The sequence below is a fragment of the Cupressus sempervirens genome, chromosome 3 (assembly GCF_028749045.1).
Source record: "Cupressus sempervirens isolate cs-2001-9-10 chromosome 3, ASM2874904v1, whole genome shotgun sequence".
In the NCBI taxonomy this organism is placed as follows: domain Eukaryota; kingdom Viridiplantae; phylum Streptophyta; class Pinopsida; order Cupressales; family Cupressaceae; genus Cupressus; species Cupressus sempervirens.
The window spans coordinates 273723797-273738488 of NC_143120.1; the positions used below are offsets into that span (position 1 = coordinate 273723797).

The following is a 14692-nucleotide window of genomic DNA, read 5'->3' on the forward strand; positions in this document are numbered from 1 at the left end:
GAGGAAATCTTATTCCTCAGCGAGAGGATTAATGGAGCTGTTTTATATAACCGTGACAGATCTGGCATTTCATAAGTAAGAGAATTTGTTGGATTGAATTACTGAAATGACAAAAGAACATTGTTTTCATCTTTTCTTGGAGAAGCTGCAAAATTGATACAACAAAGCGGCAAACGATATTCATAAGCCAGATCAAGCCCGATCTAGCGCAACCAATTTATCAGCTCACATATGGAGCAATTTTACTACCAACTTTTCCATTAGTTTGGTTTCCTGCAATCTTTCCGTATCTCTCCATTCGTCCCAGTAAGAGGCTTGATGTTTCCCATGTTCACCATAGAAATTTGAAAAGCCATGAAAAACGCATTTTGATCATTGCTGAAGAGAGCAATCTGCGCTTCAGTAAAAGCAGCCTCCTTATCGTTTAATAGTGCCTGATCTGAGTGTAGAAGGCCCTTCTGTTCCATTAGATCTTTGAAGTATTTATTGTCAAATACATCAGGGTTGACAACGTCGAAAGGGGAAAGGTTGGAATCCCCAATGCCCTCGTTTCTAGGGCACATTGTCTGGAGAGACTGGGCAAACACAGGATCGATTGTTATTTCCTCATAGATGCGATTTCTGAAAGTGAAACATTGTGCTTGGCCGATTGTATGAGCACCTAATCAAAGATAAAAAGGAAAAGTAAATGGCAAAATATATACCAGTTGCTTGTAGTATATGTACTCATAGGGTCATTTACAAATATCATATAGTATATTAAACTTAAATTAATTTTGACAATTTTAAATATTTCACACTAAGACAAAATTAAACTTAAAAATGCAAACTTAGGTCATAGAAACCAATCGTCGGTGTAGAATATTTAAAGAGAAATACCTGAAAGAGCAACTAGATCGGTGAGAGATAGCCCTTGCTTTTGAAACGCTGAAAGGAGGTTTGTAAACCCCATGAAAGGACTCGGAATGTCTTCATTTGCCGCTGTTTTGTTTGCGATTCTGCCGTCCCTTCTTCCCAGCATTACTTCCCACCATGGACCTCCCAACTGCAAATTATTTACCATGAATTTCTGTCAGCCATTATTAGAGCGAAAATAAATCTTTAAGCGAGTCTTGAGTTTAAGGAAGAAATATTTACTTGTACAACTGAATCGCGAGCAGCTATTGCTAAGATATCAGCACAAGAAACCACTTCTCTACAAACATTCTCAATCTGGGCTTTGATATCATCCATAACGTCAAAGCCTCTCAATGAATTTCTGTTTGGTCCAGCCTCTTTTTCACTGTCAAAATTGGGGTTAGCATCCAGTAGTACAGAGGCATCGCAGCCCTGCAAGGTTAATGCAAATAATCATTGTTTACGTAGTTTTAACGTTAATCAAAACAAAAAGGAGAAACATATAGTAAAACAGAAAGAGAATAGTTTGAGCTTCCTACATTGACGAAACAGTCGTGAAAGTGAAGGCGCAATAAGGAGGCACCCATGCGTTTATCTTGGGTTACGACTTTCTGTATTATGTCATTCACGATGGGCAGGGCTTGCGGACAAGAGTTAGCGTAAAAGGTTGGAGAGAGCTGCTGGGAAGAGACGACATATAGGAGCAGAGCAGTGCATACAAAGCTTGTACTCAGCATTTTTGCAAGAGAAGGCATTTCGTTGTCAACAACACAGCGGATTCAAAGTTTTCGATAGACGAGGAAAGTGAATACGCGGTGTGATTTAATTGTGACGATATACAGAGTTTATATAAGGAATTAAAAGTCCTATATCGTTGTACGGAAAAACCAAAACAATGAGAATTCGACGGATGTTCCGTGCACCCCGATCGGTGAATGCCCATTCTGTTTCGTACCAGATCTCATGTATATTTGCAATTGTATGATGCTATTCATAGCGAGAAGGAGTTCTCGCGATTTGTCTTTTGTATTTTGTACTTGTATTCCAGTAAACACTCAGAGATGGTTGTTATGATACTTTTGCACACTTACTATGTGTTCGAAAAGGTGAAAAATAAACATATTTTGTTAAATATTTTCTTAAATGAGTATCTTAGTTAAGAAATCGTAGGGAAATGGGCAAAGAATAGTCATACTTGTTGTCTAGAAAAATAGGTATACAATATTAATATTTGATATTAGAATTTGTAGTTTTTATCAAATTAAAAAAAGATGAAAACTTTTGTAAATTTTTTTTTAATATTTAATTTGCAAATAGATTTTTTTTAAAATCAATATACAAGAAAATAAATCACATTTTATGAAGATATTAAGAATGAATTTAATATGAAATGTCAATAATCAAGAAGATTCTTTTAAGCCTTCTATTATTTCATAGCAAGATCTATCATAGAATGAATCTCTCAATTATTTTTTCTTTGATAACAAGATGGAGTGCCCAAACATTGATGTAGTTATTGGTATAGTTGAATAAATTTCTACTAGTTTTGTGTAATTTAGATTTGTAGAATTTTAATTTTTAAATAAGGCAATAGGGAAAAATAACGTTCACTTAAATGAAAAACATTAAATTACTATGGAGTACCTCTCAAACTTAGCAATTTACAATAAAAAATGGTTTGATTATGCTTACTCATAAGGTTTACCAATGAACCATAGATTCCTAAAAGATAGTGGACAACCATCATATTATAAAGAATATATGTTTCATTTGTGTATGGACTAGTACACTTATCTACACAAAAAAATAATTTAGAACATGTAAGCATGTTGGTAAACAAATTTATCACTGGAAAGATAAGTGGTTTTTCCCAATGGAATGTGTGTGGAAAATCAATTTCTCCAATACTTGGATAGACCCAAGTGGTATATGACCTTCCTCTACATTAAGAGGGGTAGCTCCTTCATAAGATATAAGTTTTGATTTTTGAACAAAAATGTATTCAAACTTTGAAAGATAGAAATAAAGCTATTGATGACAAATGCACCGAACATCATCAAAGCCTCCCTAGATTAACTTAAACAACAAATAAGAACAATCAATAGCTACGCTTGAAGCCTATCATTAGCACAACATTAATTTAATAACAGCTAAACATTTTCATAATACCATGAAAACACCCATTACAAAAAGGATCAAAATTTTAATAGTTCGGATTAGTAGAAAGAGATCCCAAAATGTGTTTCATTTTATTTTCTTAAACCAAGAACATAAGAGAAAATTATGATTACAAGGACAAGATCTGTAAACACTTTGGGAATATAAGAGGAGTAACTGAGAGGGGGAGGTTGACTCAGTTACCAATAAAATAAATCCTAGATCCCTTAGATGTCAATACAAATCAAAACTCTGATTAAATTGGATTCTGCTACAACTTGGTAAACATACATGCACTCAATTTACACTAGCAAATGTTATAACTTGTTAAACACTGAAATAATTTGATAACTTCTTAACATGAAAATCTTGATACTATCTATGATTAATCTTACTTAACTTAGTTGTATACACATAAAAGGAATAGCATGAACACAATTGACACCAAGGTTTAACATGGAAACCCAATTTGGGAATAACCACCAATTGCAACTATAGTTCCTGATTTTCACTCTGCTAAAGTGAACTCTGTTAGGAGCCAACCTTGTTAAAGGTTACAAAACACATTTTTAGGTGTGACCCTATTAAAGGATTTAATCACCCTATTAGAAGTGGCCTTGTTAGAGGTCTTTGGACACTACAAATAAAAATGCCACCTTGTTAGAGGATTTACAAATAGTTGTTAAGCCAATTCAGTTAAGAGATTTAGATCACTACTACAAATGGTTAGAAAGTAACAATGAGATGACCTAATTTATGATGCAACTGAATTGCTTATTACAGATCTCAATTTTGGCTTGTATACTTGATCCTTCCCGATTGAATGTATCTTTGTAGTTCAACAAGGATATTCTACTTATCCTTCTAATTTGCTTCCTCTAAGCATCATCAAATTTTCTATTATGTTCCACACATTTCAATCCTCAAATTGACCACACACACACACACACACACACACACACATATTACATATTATCAAGTTGGCTTGAATACAACTTAGAATAATTAATATTTATCTCCTTAGTTGGTTAGAACCAAAAAATAATTCAATTTAACTCAATATACCAAAACAAAAAAATCCTTCATTAGCCGACCCTACTACATAGATACTAACACAACAACAATTTTTTTGTGTTAACAAAGTGAACTCAGTTAACACTGCATATTCAAAAAGCTCCTTTGGTAACCAAGTGAGCTCAGTTAACACTAGTTCCATCTGAAATTTCTTTCATTAACCGAGTGAGCTTGGTTAACACTCAACTTCTGCAAATTTTCCTTTGATGATCGAGTGAGCTCAGTAGACGCTATATTCTAAACTAGAAAAACTCTAGAATGCTTTGCAGACATAAGAAACTATCTTCAACATCCAAGTGAGCTTGACATACACTGACAGGCAATGATATGAAATTTTGTGTAACATCAAAGAAAATACCCAATTAATCAATTATTTTCAACAAACACTTGCCAAAAAATTTGTTACTACCAAAAATCCAACATAAGTATTCTCTAATTCACCAAAGTCCAAAAAGTCATTTTACAAAGCAAATTGATCCCTTATATAGACTCAAGGTAAAAACCTACCCCTTTTGTGGTTAAATGTCAAGGATTGCTACCATTGAATCATAATTGGGAATGAATACATTTTGCATCTTGAGTTTGGTTGTGAAGTACTTGTCTTGGACCTCTTCCAACTCTTATCAATATGTTGAAATTCTAGAATCTTCAAGAGTAATAGAGACTAGGTTGAGCTTCTTCATAGTTTCAGCATCTAAAACTCGATTCTCTATCTCTGAATGAATTCTAACACTAAATGAATCTAGAATAAACTAAAAATAATCGTGTTGAAGATTATTCATTTTTTCTCCACCTATAATAATCATCACCACTTCATCCAATACTTTTACTTTAGTCTATTCACACACAGTTATAAGCTTTTCAAAATTAGTGATCCCTTTGCCTATGTGTATTAGTTTCTAGTTAATACTCTTACTCCATATGTGCACCTAGTTATCATTCAAATCAGCAATAACCTTTCCCAATGATTAGAGTGTTCACATATACCTTTCACATATCTTTCAGATCATTAGCTACTCCTTGCCAAGTGGCTTTTTATTTCTTGCTGATTTCAAGCTCTTTAGACATCTCTTATACCTACACAATGATTTTTCCACATATGTACTTCACTCCATTTGTGAAATTTTAAGCTTCTTCTACCATTCTTCTTACCCATGCCTCTACCATAATTCTATGATACTTTTATTTGTTAACATTTTACACCACAATATATAGTCAAGAATACCTTCAAAACATGTTAGACCCAATGAAGTTATTATTTGCCTGAGTGTTAGAGGAACTACTAACCGAGTTAATGTAAGACACCAACATTTCAGCCTATTCCTTGATATACTCCTTTGATCTCTTTTCTCTCTTGTGTCTTTGTAATACATGTGCCATGGATAACTCAAATTCTTGAAAATCTTCTTCTGTAGTTGATGGGTCAAGATCAACTTTTCTCAAAGGTAAATATGATCTTGAGGCTTCTTCTATGTTCTTCTCTATTATAGGTCAAACTATCTCTACACATAAAATTATTTAAGCTTCATTGATGGCCAGCTTTAGGCAATTTTTGGAGAAAACCATAAATCACATCTAATGGAGGCCAAACCACTTGGACTACCTTCTTCTTCTTTTTAATATTCACTAATAACCATGAAGGTGTAGAATTTTTTTATCATACCTATGTATTGTCTTCTTGAAGCTCACTAATTACCATTAAATCCTTCATGTTGGATAATTGATTATCCACCCATGTGATGTTGATTAATGATATCTCAAGAGAAGAAAACCATGAAGAGAAGCTACTATTGTCAGAAAAGAAGTAACTAGGATAGATTGTTCAAAATTTTTAGGGGAATTTGAAATACTTTCATTGGGTCTATTTTCTCCCTTATTTACCTTTCCATCTTTATCTCTCGTCTTTGACATCTTTCTCTTGACTGTGAATTCAACTTCATGTGCTTTGGATAAATCAGTTGGATAATTGAGATCTTCATTACCACCATTACTATTAGAATTCAATTGTTACATTTTCTCATTCGAGGTCACTTTAGGTGCCATAAAAAATGATTTGTTTTGATTTTTGTTTCTTCTGGTAGGATTAACCCCTTTACTTTGAGGTCTTCTAGCTATATTATCTATCTTAATTTTTCCTACCCATTCCTCCATTCTCTTGATGACATAGGTCATTCTTCCCTTCAAAGTTTTCAATTCTTGAATAAACTAATCAATTAGTGAGAGTTCCAACAACTCAATCTTCTCATGGTAGAAATGATCAATGAATGAACATTTGTCATCTTCTATGCTTGTCACATCAATCTCTACTTTGAAATCTACCACTTTCCTTATGGTGGGGCTCATTCAGTCTCATTTCTTGACTTCAAAATCACTCTCAAATCTTCCTAAAACTCTTGTAGAGTTGGAAAGTGACCAAGGCTAGGAGGTAGTTTTAGTTCATTGACTACATAATTGTTACTATCATAAGGGTACTACATAGTATAAGGATACAAATTGAAGTTTCACACTTGTAATTCCCAATGCCAATAGGGAAAGGAATCTCATCTATCGTCATGTTTTTGCATAGCCTATAAATCTGACCAATCTACCTATACATCTCAATCAGCACAAGTTTATCAACAACAAACCTAAGTACCATGAGGAGGTTTCCATCATTAAGATGCCAATTGAATATAAGTGAATTTCAAGAACTATATGAAGTAACTTAGATATTTTTGGACTATTACCATTGTTTCTAGTGATATTCTCACTCTTATGTTTCCTTAAATTTTTCTAGTTGTTAACATAGTGAATGCATCATTCACTCTTTTGAAAGGATATAGGCTACTCTCATACTATAGATGAGGGAGGTGATTCTAAATAAGAGCCACATCATCATTTATAACCTATCTGTTAAGCTCAAACCAAATTTTCATATTTTCTATAGCATAGAAGAGGTAAGAACTCATACAAAATTAACTATTAGTTTCAAACTCTACAAGTTGTTTATGAATTTTATCGCTGATAAGATCTACCCAATCAATGTGTTATTTTCCTTTGCTAGTCATGTTGATAAATAGAAACATCTAGCCTTGAAGCTTAGTCGAGTCCTTGAGTCCCATTATTATACTCAGAAGGATTACCATGATTTTCCACATCTTCCTATAATTATGACCTATGGATTGACTTCTCTATTTGAGATTCACCTCTCCTTGGCTATACAAACCATGACCTAACAATAGTGTTCAAGCATTGAGTTTGATTTGCAACATAATAGTCCTTTACCATTCTTATGTATACACACCAAAATATTATTCTCTAATGGGAAAACAAAAATCTATGGCAATAGAAATAGGATCCAATTGAACTATCACCTTATTATTTATTGCAATCACTTCTCTAGTGTTTGGGCTATAAGCCTTCATACATTCCAACACTAGATTAGGATACTATGCTGAGATGGGATGACCTCCAACTCAAGCTAATTTGATTTCCAATATCTTTGTAGCTAAGGGGGTCTTGTCACCACATTCAAGAGATGACCAAAAATATTGTAGGCTCATGCTTCCTAGGATGGTGTCACTAATATCAGGAAGAGTAGTTTGCAAGATAGGAGCATAATTGGATCTCTGATATTTATATTTTATCTTTTAATTGTATGATGTTTTCTTCAATTGCTTCTTTCAATGGAAATAAAAAACACCCTCTAGTACACATTAATCATTCTTAAATTCTACATTTGTGACGATAGTTGTACACATGGACATGCTGAATCGTTGCATTTGTTGTTTGGGAATTTTTTGAAATAATGCAGAGCATCCCCTATATAGTGATAGATTAAACAATATTTCACATATCATGATGATTCCCTTGCTATATACTTTTCTTGGGTGGCTACAAGGTGTAATAGTTACCTCACCGGATCTCAATTAAAGAAAAAACATAGATTATATAGCACCATATGCAAGCTACCTAGTTGAATCAGTGATTTCTATAGAAGTCATTCTGTAGATATTCAATATCCTGCCACCTCTTTATATTGCTACCATGATTTCTATAGGAGTCATTCCATAGATATTTTGCTAATGAATCAAGAGTTGAGTAATGCCTCCTAAGTAATCAACACTAAATAATGTCAATTTGGATATATATATTATGAGAATTATAGAAGACACAAACATGACTGATGCACATTTCATCAAACAGATCACATGCAATGTCCTTCTTATAATACTAATATCAGAGACTATTTTTCCTTGCAAGATTTATTGTAGACAAGAAGTATTTGTTGGAAAATATTATTCAATTGTATGTTTTCATTGATGTTATAAAAATGTTAGTATTAATTGAGAAATGGAGAATTTATAGTATTGACCAAGCATATTCAATATTAACTGAGCAGTTAGGTAATGCAAATAATTTAGTGTTAATTGAACAATCAGTTAATAAAGTATATATTTCTTATAGTCTTAACTGAGTGGTTAGGTATCAAAGGACACCCAATGTTAATTGAGCATTCAATCCTAGTATTGACTGAGTGATAGTAGAATACACTTTTCTAATAATTAACTATTTGAGGCTGACTATTTGGATGTTTATTGATTATTTGAAAGGGTATTCAAGAGGACGTCTCAAAGACTATGATATATAAGAAAGGTCAAGTAGTGAGGATAAAATATAAAGTGGAATATGGAATAAAATTGATTTTTGAGCTAAGGAAAAATAAGAGCAGGATAGTGTGGAAGATAAGCTACAAAGAATATTCTAATTAGTAAGGATCCCAAGGTCAAGAAAGAACAAAGATATGAATCTACAAAGATAGTTGCTTCATAAATCAGGTCAAACTATTGTTATGTTAACCATTGTAGTATTGAAGAAATATCTTAATAGAGTTGACTTAACAGTCATATTGTAAATACTCTAACAAGGTGATATTTGAAGATTGAAGTGTGTGAAGACCTCTAACTGGGTCACTTCTAATAGGGTGATCTAAATCCTCTAACAAGGACATACTTAATAGTATGTTTTATAACCTTTAATAGGGCTAGTGCCTAACAAGACTTGCTTTAGAATAGTAAAAATTATTGTGAATAGTTGCATGGTGGTTTCCCCAATTGGGTTTCCACGTTAATAAGAAATTGGGTTTCCACGTTAAGAACAAAGATGGTGCTTTTCCTAAATTGGGTTTGTTGCAAATAATATTCTAATTAGTAAGGATCCCAAGGTCAAGGAAGAACAAAGATTCAAATATGCAAAGATAGTTGCTTCATAAATAGGTCAAACTATTGTTATGTTAACCATTGTAGTACTAAAGAAATCTCTTAATAGAGTTGACTTAATAGTCATATTGTAAATACTATAACAAGATGACATTTCAAGATTGAAGTATTTGAAGACCTCTAACCAGTTCACTCCTAATAGGGTGGTTTAAATCCTCTAACAAGGTCATACTTAATAGTATGTTTTATAACCTTTAACAGGGTTGATGCCTAACAAGAGTCACTTTAGAAGAGTAAAAATTATTGTGACTAGTTGCATGGTGGTTTTCCCAAATTGGGTTTCCACATTAAATCTTGGTGTCATTTGTGCTCATGTTATTTTCTTTATTCTTTATGTTTCTATAACTAAGTTAGTAAAGGTTAAAATGGATTAATATTCATAAGATTTCTTTGTTAACTGAGTGACAGTTAAAACTTAGTTACAATTGAGCTTGATAGTTTTGCATTATCAGTAAAAAGTTTGATTTGACATCTAAGGAGAAGGAATTTCTTTATGGTAACTAATTCACCCATCCCCTCTTAGTTACTCTCTTCATTTTCAATAGTTGCTATTAGATCATTTAGTTCTTGCAGCAAAGGTTTCAAGGACCTATGCTAAAGATCAATATGTCATATATAAGGGAGATACCCAAGCTTAATAGAGATAAATTTTCATCATGACAGGAACTAATGAAGCTACACCTATCAATCATTAGTGATATTGGTCTATTCTACTTGGAGAATATATATGTGCCACCATCTAAACACATGACTGTGAATCAAATGAAATAAGAAATGGATCACAATATAATGATGATTGACATAGATTCCTCTCTCAACTATTTAGAATTTGATGAGTTAAAGATTCTCCTATCACATTTGAAATGTGGGAAAAAATACAAGGAATTTATGAAGGTGATAAAAATGTGAAAAGAGATAAAGAATAAAGTTTAAGAGGCAATTTTGATTGAATAAAAATGAAAGAAGGTGAGAACATTGCCCAATACAATGAAGGAATAAAAAAAAGTGTCAGTGCAATCAGAGTTATAGGAGGAACAGTAACTGATTAAATAGTGATTAATAAGGTACTAAGAACTCTTCTTCATGTTTATGAAATTAGAGTTTCAACAATTCAAGATATGAGATGCAATACTAAAAATAATATAACGTTAGATGCCCTAGTGGGAAGATTGACTACTTTTGAATTGGATAACTTTGATAACTATGCTCCTAATCCTAGCAACTTTGAATTGCATTTAAAGAAAAACTAATTCTTGGCAAAAAAAGAGGAAACTCAAAAGGAAAATAGGTTGATAGTGAAGAAGAAGAAGAATCAGATGAAGATCTTGAAGTTATTGAAGCCCTACTTGAAAAAAGAGAATAAAAAGGGAAAAGGAAATTTAGAGGCTAAGTTCTATTAATTTGTTTCTGATGTGAAGAAGTTGGTCATATTGCTACAAGATATCTATACAAGAAAGATAAAGATTATAAAATTAATAATAGGTTCAAAGGAAAGAAAGACTTCAAGAGCCACAAGGACTACAAAGATAAAAGATAAAGACATGAAATCTTGTTACATTGCTAAAGATTATGATTGTAATGATAATGAAGTAGTTTACATTGTTGTTAAGGATGAACTTGATAATGAGGAAAATGAAAAGATTGCACTTATTATTCATTTTATAAAAATATATAAATGAATCATAGATAGTGGTCATTCTCATCACATGACTAGTGAAAAACATAAGTTTGAATGTTTAGAACACTATGATGTTGGAAGTGTTAGACTTGGAAACAACGAACCATGTTATGTAAAAGGAAAAGGAATCATAGCATTAACTGAAGGAATAAAATGTAAAAAATGTCTACTATGTTGAAGGATTAAGACATAATCTACTCATAACTAAACAATACATGATACAAGGTAGAATTTGTGAATGTAAAAGATAAAATATTGGATAGAAAAGGAAACCTAGTTGGGACTAGAAATTAGACAAAATGGTAACTTTTTTACCTAAATCTCATTGAAATTACATGTTTATTAGCTCAAATAGAAAAAAATTGGCTATCATAAAAGGATGTGTCATCTTAACTTTGATAACCTAGTTACCATATGAAAGAATAAAAGAGTAAGAGGCATACCAAATCTAAAGAAACTTGAGAAGAACATGTATAAACAATGCCAAATTGAAAAGATGAGTAAAAGAAATTTCAGAAGTAATTCTTTTAATTATGAAGAATTTTTGGAACTACTTCATATAGATCTTTGTGGACCAATAGGCATATAAAGCTACAATGGAGGCATATATTTCATTCTATTTTGTTGATGATTATTCTAGGATGACGACTGTAATATTCTTAAAAGATAAATGTGATGCTTTTCAAAAGTTCAAATAGTATTTGTCTAGAGTGTGAAAGAAATATGTAAGAATATGAAATCCCTAAGATTATATAGAGGAGGAGAATGCATCTCAAATAAATTCAATAAATTTGCAATGAAAGAGGAATCAAAAGATAGGTATCAACACCGAGAACACCAAAGAAAAACGGTATAGTAGAAAGAAGGAATAGATCCATCATGGAATGTGCAAGAACACTAATGACTAAGGAAAATGTTGCACTTAAATTTTAGAGAGAAGCAATTAACATAGGAATTCATACACTTAACCAAGTCCTAATGAATAATGGTACAAGCAAAACACCTTATGAATTATGTTATGGGTACAAGCCTAATGTTTGTTATCTCTAAGTATTTGGAAGAAAATGCTATATCTTGAAAGATGTAAGGAAAGGAAAACTTGATGCAAAAAGTGATGAAGGAATCTTCCTAGGTTACTCCAATAAGAGTAAGACATATAAATGTTTGAATCTTCTACTCACAAATTCATATAAAGTACACATGTGAAGATTGATTAGTTTACAAGAAAGAAGTGAAGAAAAAAGTAGCAAGGAGCCTAAAGACTACATTTTTTTTTTACTATGAGGAGGAACCTGGGACTTTACCACAATTAGCTGAATCCAAGAAACAACAAAGCGAACCTAGCAAATCACTGACACTACAACCTGAGACACTTAAAAAGGAACCTAAGTCATAGATAGAGTCACCTAAATTACAATAAAATCACCAAGAGGAGCCCAAGGACAAGGAAGAAGATGATGGAGAACCAAGTGAACCAATTTCATAATCAATAAAGAAAGATTTAAGACTTGCAAAATATGTCAGAAGACATCATGCTCCTAAAAAAATAATTGGAGGAGAGATAGAAGGTATATTAACAAGGGAAAAATTAAAAGGTACATGTTTTCTTAGTGAATTCTGTAATACCCCAAAATTGGCTCATTGCCATTATACCAATTCTGGTCTATTTTTAACCAATCCTAAAGACCTATTCTAATAGGCAATTCTCATTCTGCTATTCGCTACTTGACTTAATTGTCAGATGCAGAAAACTCTAATCTGCATTCATCATATTTCTTGTTTAATTCCTATAGTATGTACTCATATTAGTCACATTAAACCTACTTGATTTAATTATAATTTAATTATTAAGTATTTATACTTTAATTAAATTTAATTATATCCTAAGGCTAATGTACTATGGAATTAAATTTATTTAATTTAATAAATACGCCTATCCTGATTAATTAAATGCAATTATTTAATTAAATGGGAAAGGTATTTCTAATTAATTAAATGAAATTATTTAATTAAATGGAGTACTTACTTCTAATTAATTAAAGAAAGTTATTTAATTAAATGGGAAGCCATTCCTAATTAATTAAATAAAGTTATTTAATTAAATAAGAAAAGTCTCTCTAATTAATTAAAGATTATTTAATCAAATAGAAAAAGTAATTATGAGAGCATATCTCATTTTATTAAATTAAATATCTCAACTAAATCTCTCTTCAGTTCAAAATGGGAAATTTCCAGTTCACTATTGATCAAAAATGAGTTAAATCAGTTAACTCCTTTTTCTACTCAAATTAAATTAGTTAACTCCTTATTTTAGTCAAATTAAATCTATTAACTCGCTTTAATTTGGGAATCTCGCTTTATGACTGAACCTCATCTTCAATCCTGACCGTTGATCTGAATTGATCTCAACCATGTTAGAATCTGATAAGATTAATAACCCAAAAAACTAGTGCAAAGAATAAATATCTAAACTATGAATGCAAATGATACAAAATCAAAATAGCATCATAGAGTTAGTCTCCAAGAGAGTAATGCAAATGCTGGAAGCAAAATAGCATTAAGAGGATGCAAAAACAAGAGATACAAATACAAGCCAGGTAGCATGCTTATATAGGCTAGGAAGAGGGAAGAGGTGGCAACACCAACCAATGAGGAGTAACCATCTATCAGACTAAAGATAGCAAAGTGTCTTCCCAAGATAGCTAATGGATGCTCACATGTAGGAAGGTGACACCTCACAACCATTCACCTAATAAGACATGCTTTATTAACCTAAGCGAGATTATTAAAAGTGTAGGAAAAACCTAGCAAAATAGGAAAAATAAAAAACTACACTAACACCCCCCCCCCCCCCATAAGCGAAGCTTAGGTGGATGTAGAAATGGGTCCTGGCAACAAGGCCTGATCAGGTACCCAATACAAGAAAAAGAACTAGATGAAGGAAACTAAGCCTCCAATCTAAGAAATGTCCCAAAGAGAGGAACAAAAAAGAGCATGAAGCATCTCCGAAGCATGAAGCTGCAAACACTATCAGAAGAAACTGTTGGAACCCCCACTGAAATAGTGCATGACCAAGTAGAGAAGACAAAGTCTGAAGAGCTGATCAATCGAAGAGGTGACCTCCAAAGGTAGGAATGAATGAGTGTCTATATAGTAGATGAACCATCTCACTAAAATGCATAGGTGTCTAGCCACTGCATTTGCCTAGTACATAGGAACAAAAATTGAATACGTAGATCACTCAACCAAACCAAGGAAGCAATAGAGCCAATAGGTGAACCCCCCCATAATGCTGAACAGGGAGAAGGGTGATAGGAACACTGAAATGCAATTCCAAAAACATTTGCAAGAAGAAGAATCAGGAACACCAATAGTGCAATAGAAGTACAAGCACAGGACAAAGGGCGGTGTCACTGACACACTGCATGGGCTAATGTCATGGAAGAAAAATTCACTTGACAAAGGTGGATGAGCAAAAAATGGCAAAACATCATGACCCCCCATGGCACTTTATAACTGAGTGCAAGTACAAAAAAACACAAGGTGTACAAGATCCTAGCTATGCAAAAGCAGGCACTTTATCTCAGTGCATTTATAGAAAAAGGAATGCAACAAAATAGAAGCATAC

The 14692-nt window shown here is 32.5% G+C and overlaps 1 protein-coding gene across 1 annotated transcript; it reads right to left on the reverse strand.

Annotated features, from left to right (window-relative positions):
* Positions 1 to 260: 260 nt before the first annotated feature.
* On the reverse strand, positions 261 to 1652 carry LOC149565989 (peroxidase P7-like). Its single transcript, XM_089816423.1, has 4 exons — positions 1437 to 1652; positions 1138 to 1329; positions 880 to 1045; positions 261 to 661 (listed from the first exon to the last, which is right to left on the reverse strand). The coding sequence occupies exons 1-4, from the start codon at positions 1650 to 1652 to the stop codon at positions 261 to 263; spliced, it is 975 nt and encodes a 324-aa protein (XP_089672549.1).
* Between the last annotated feature and the right edge of the window lie 13040 nt (positions 1653 to 14692).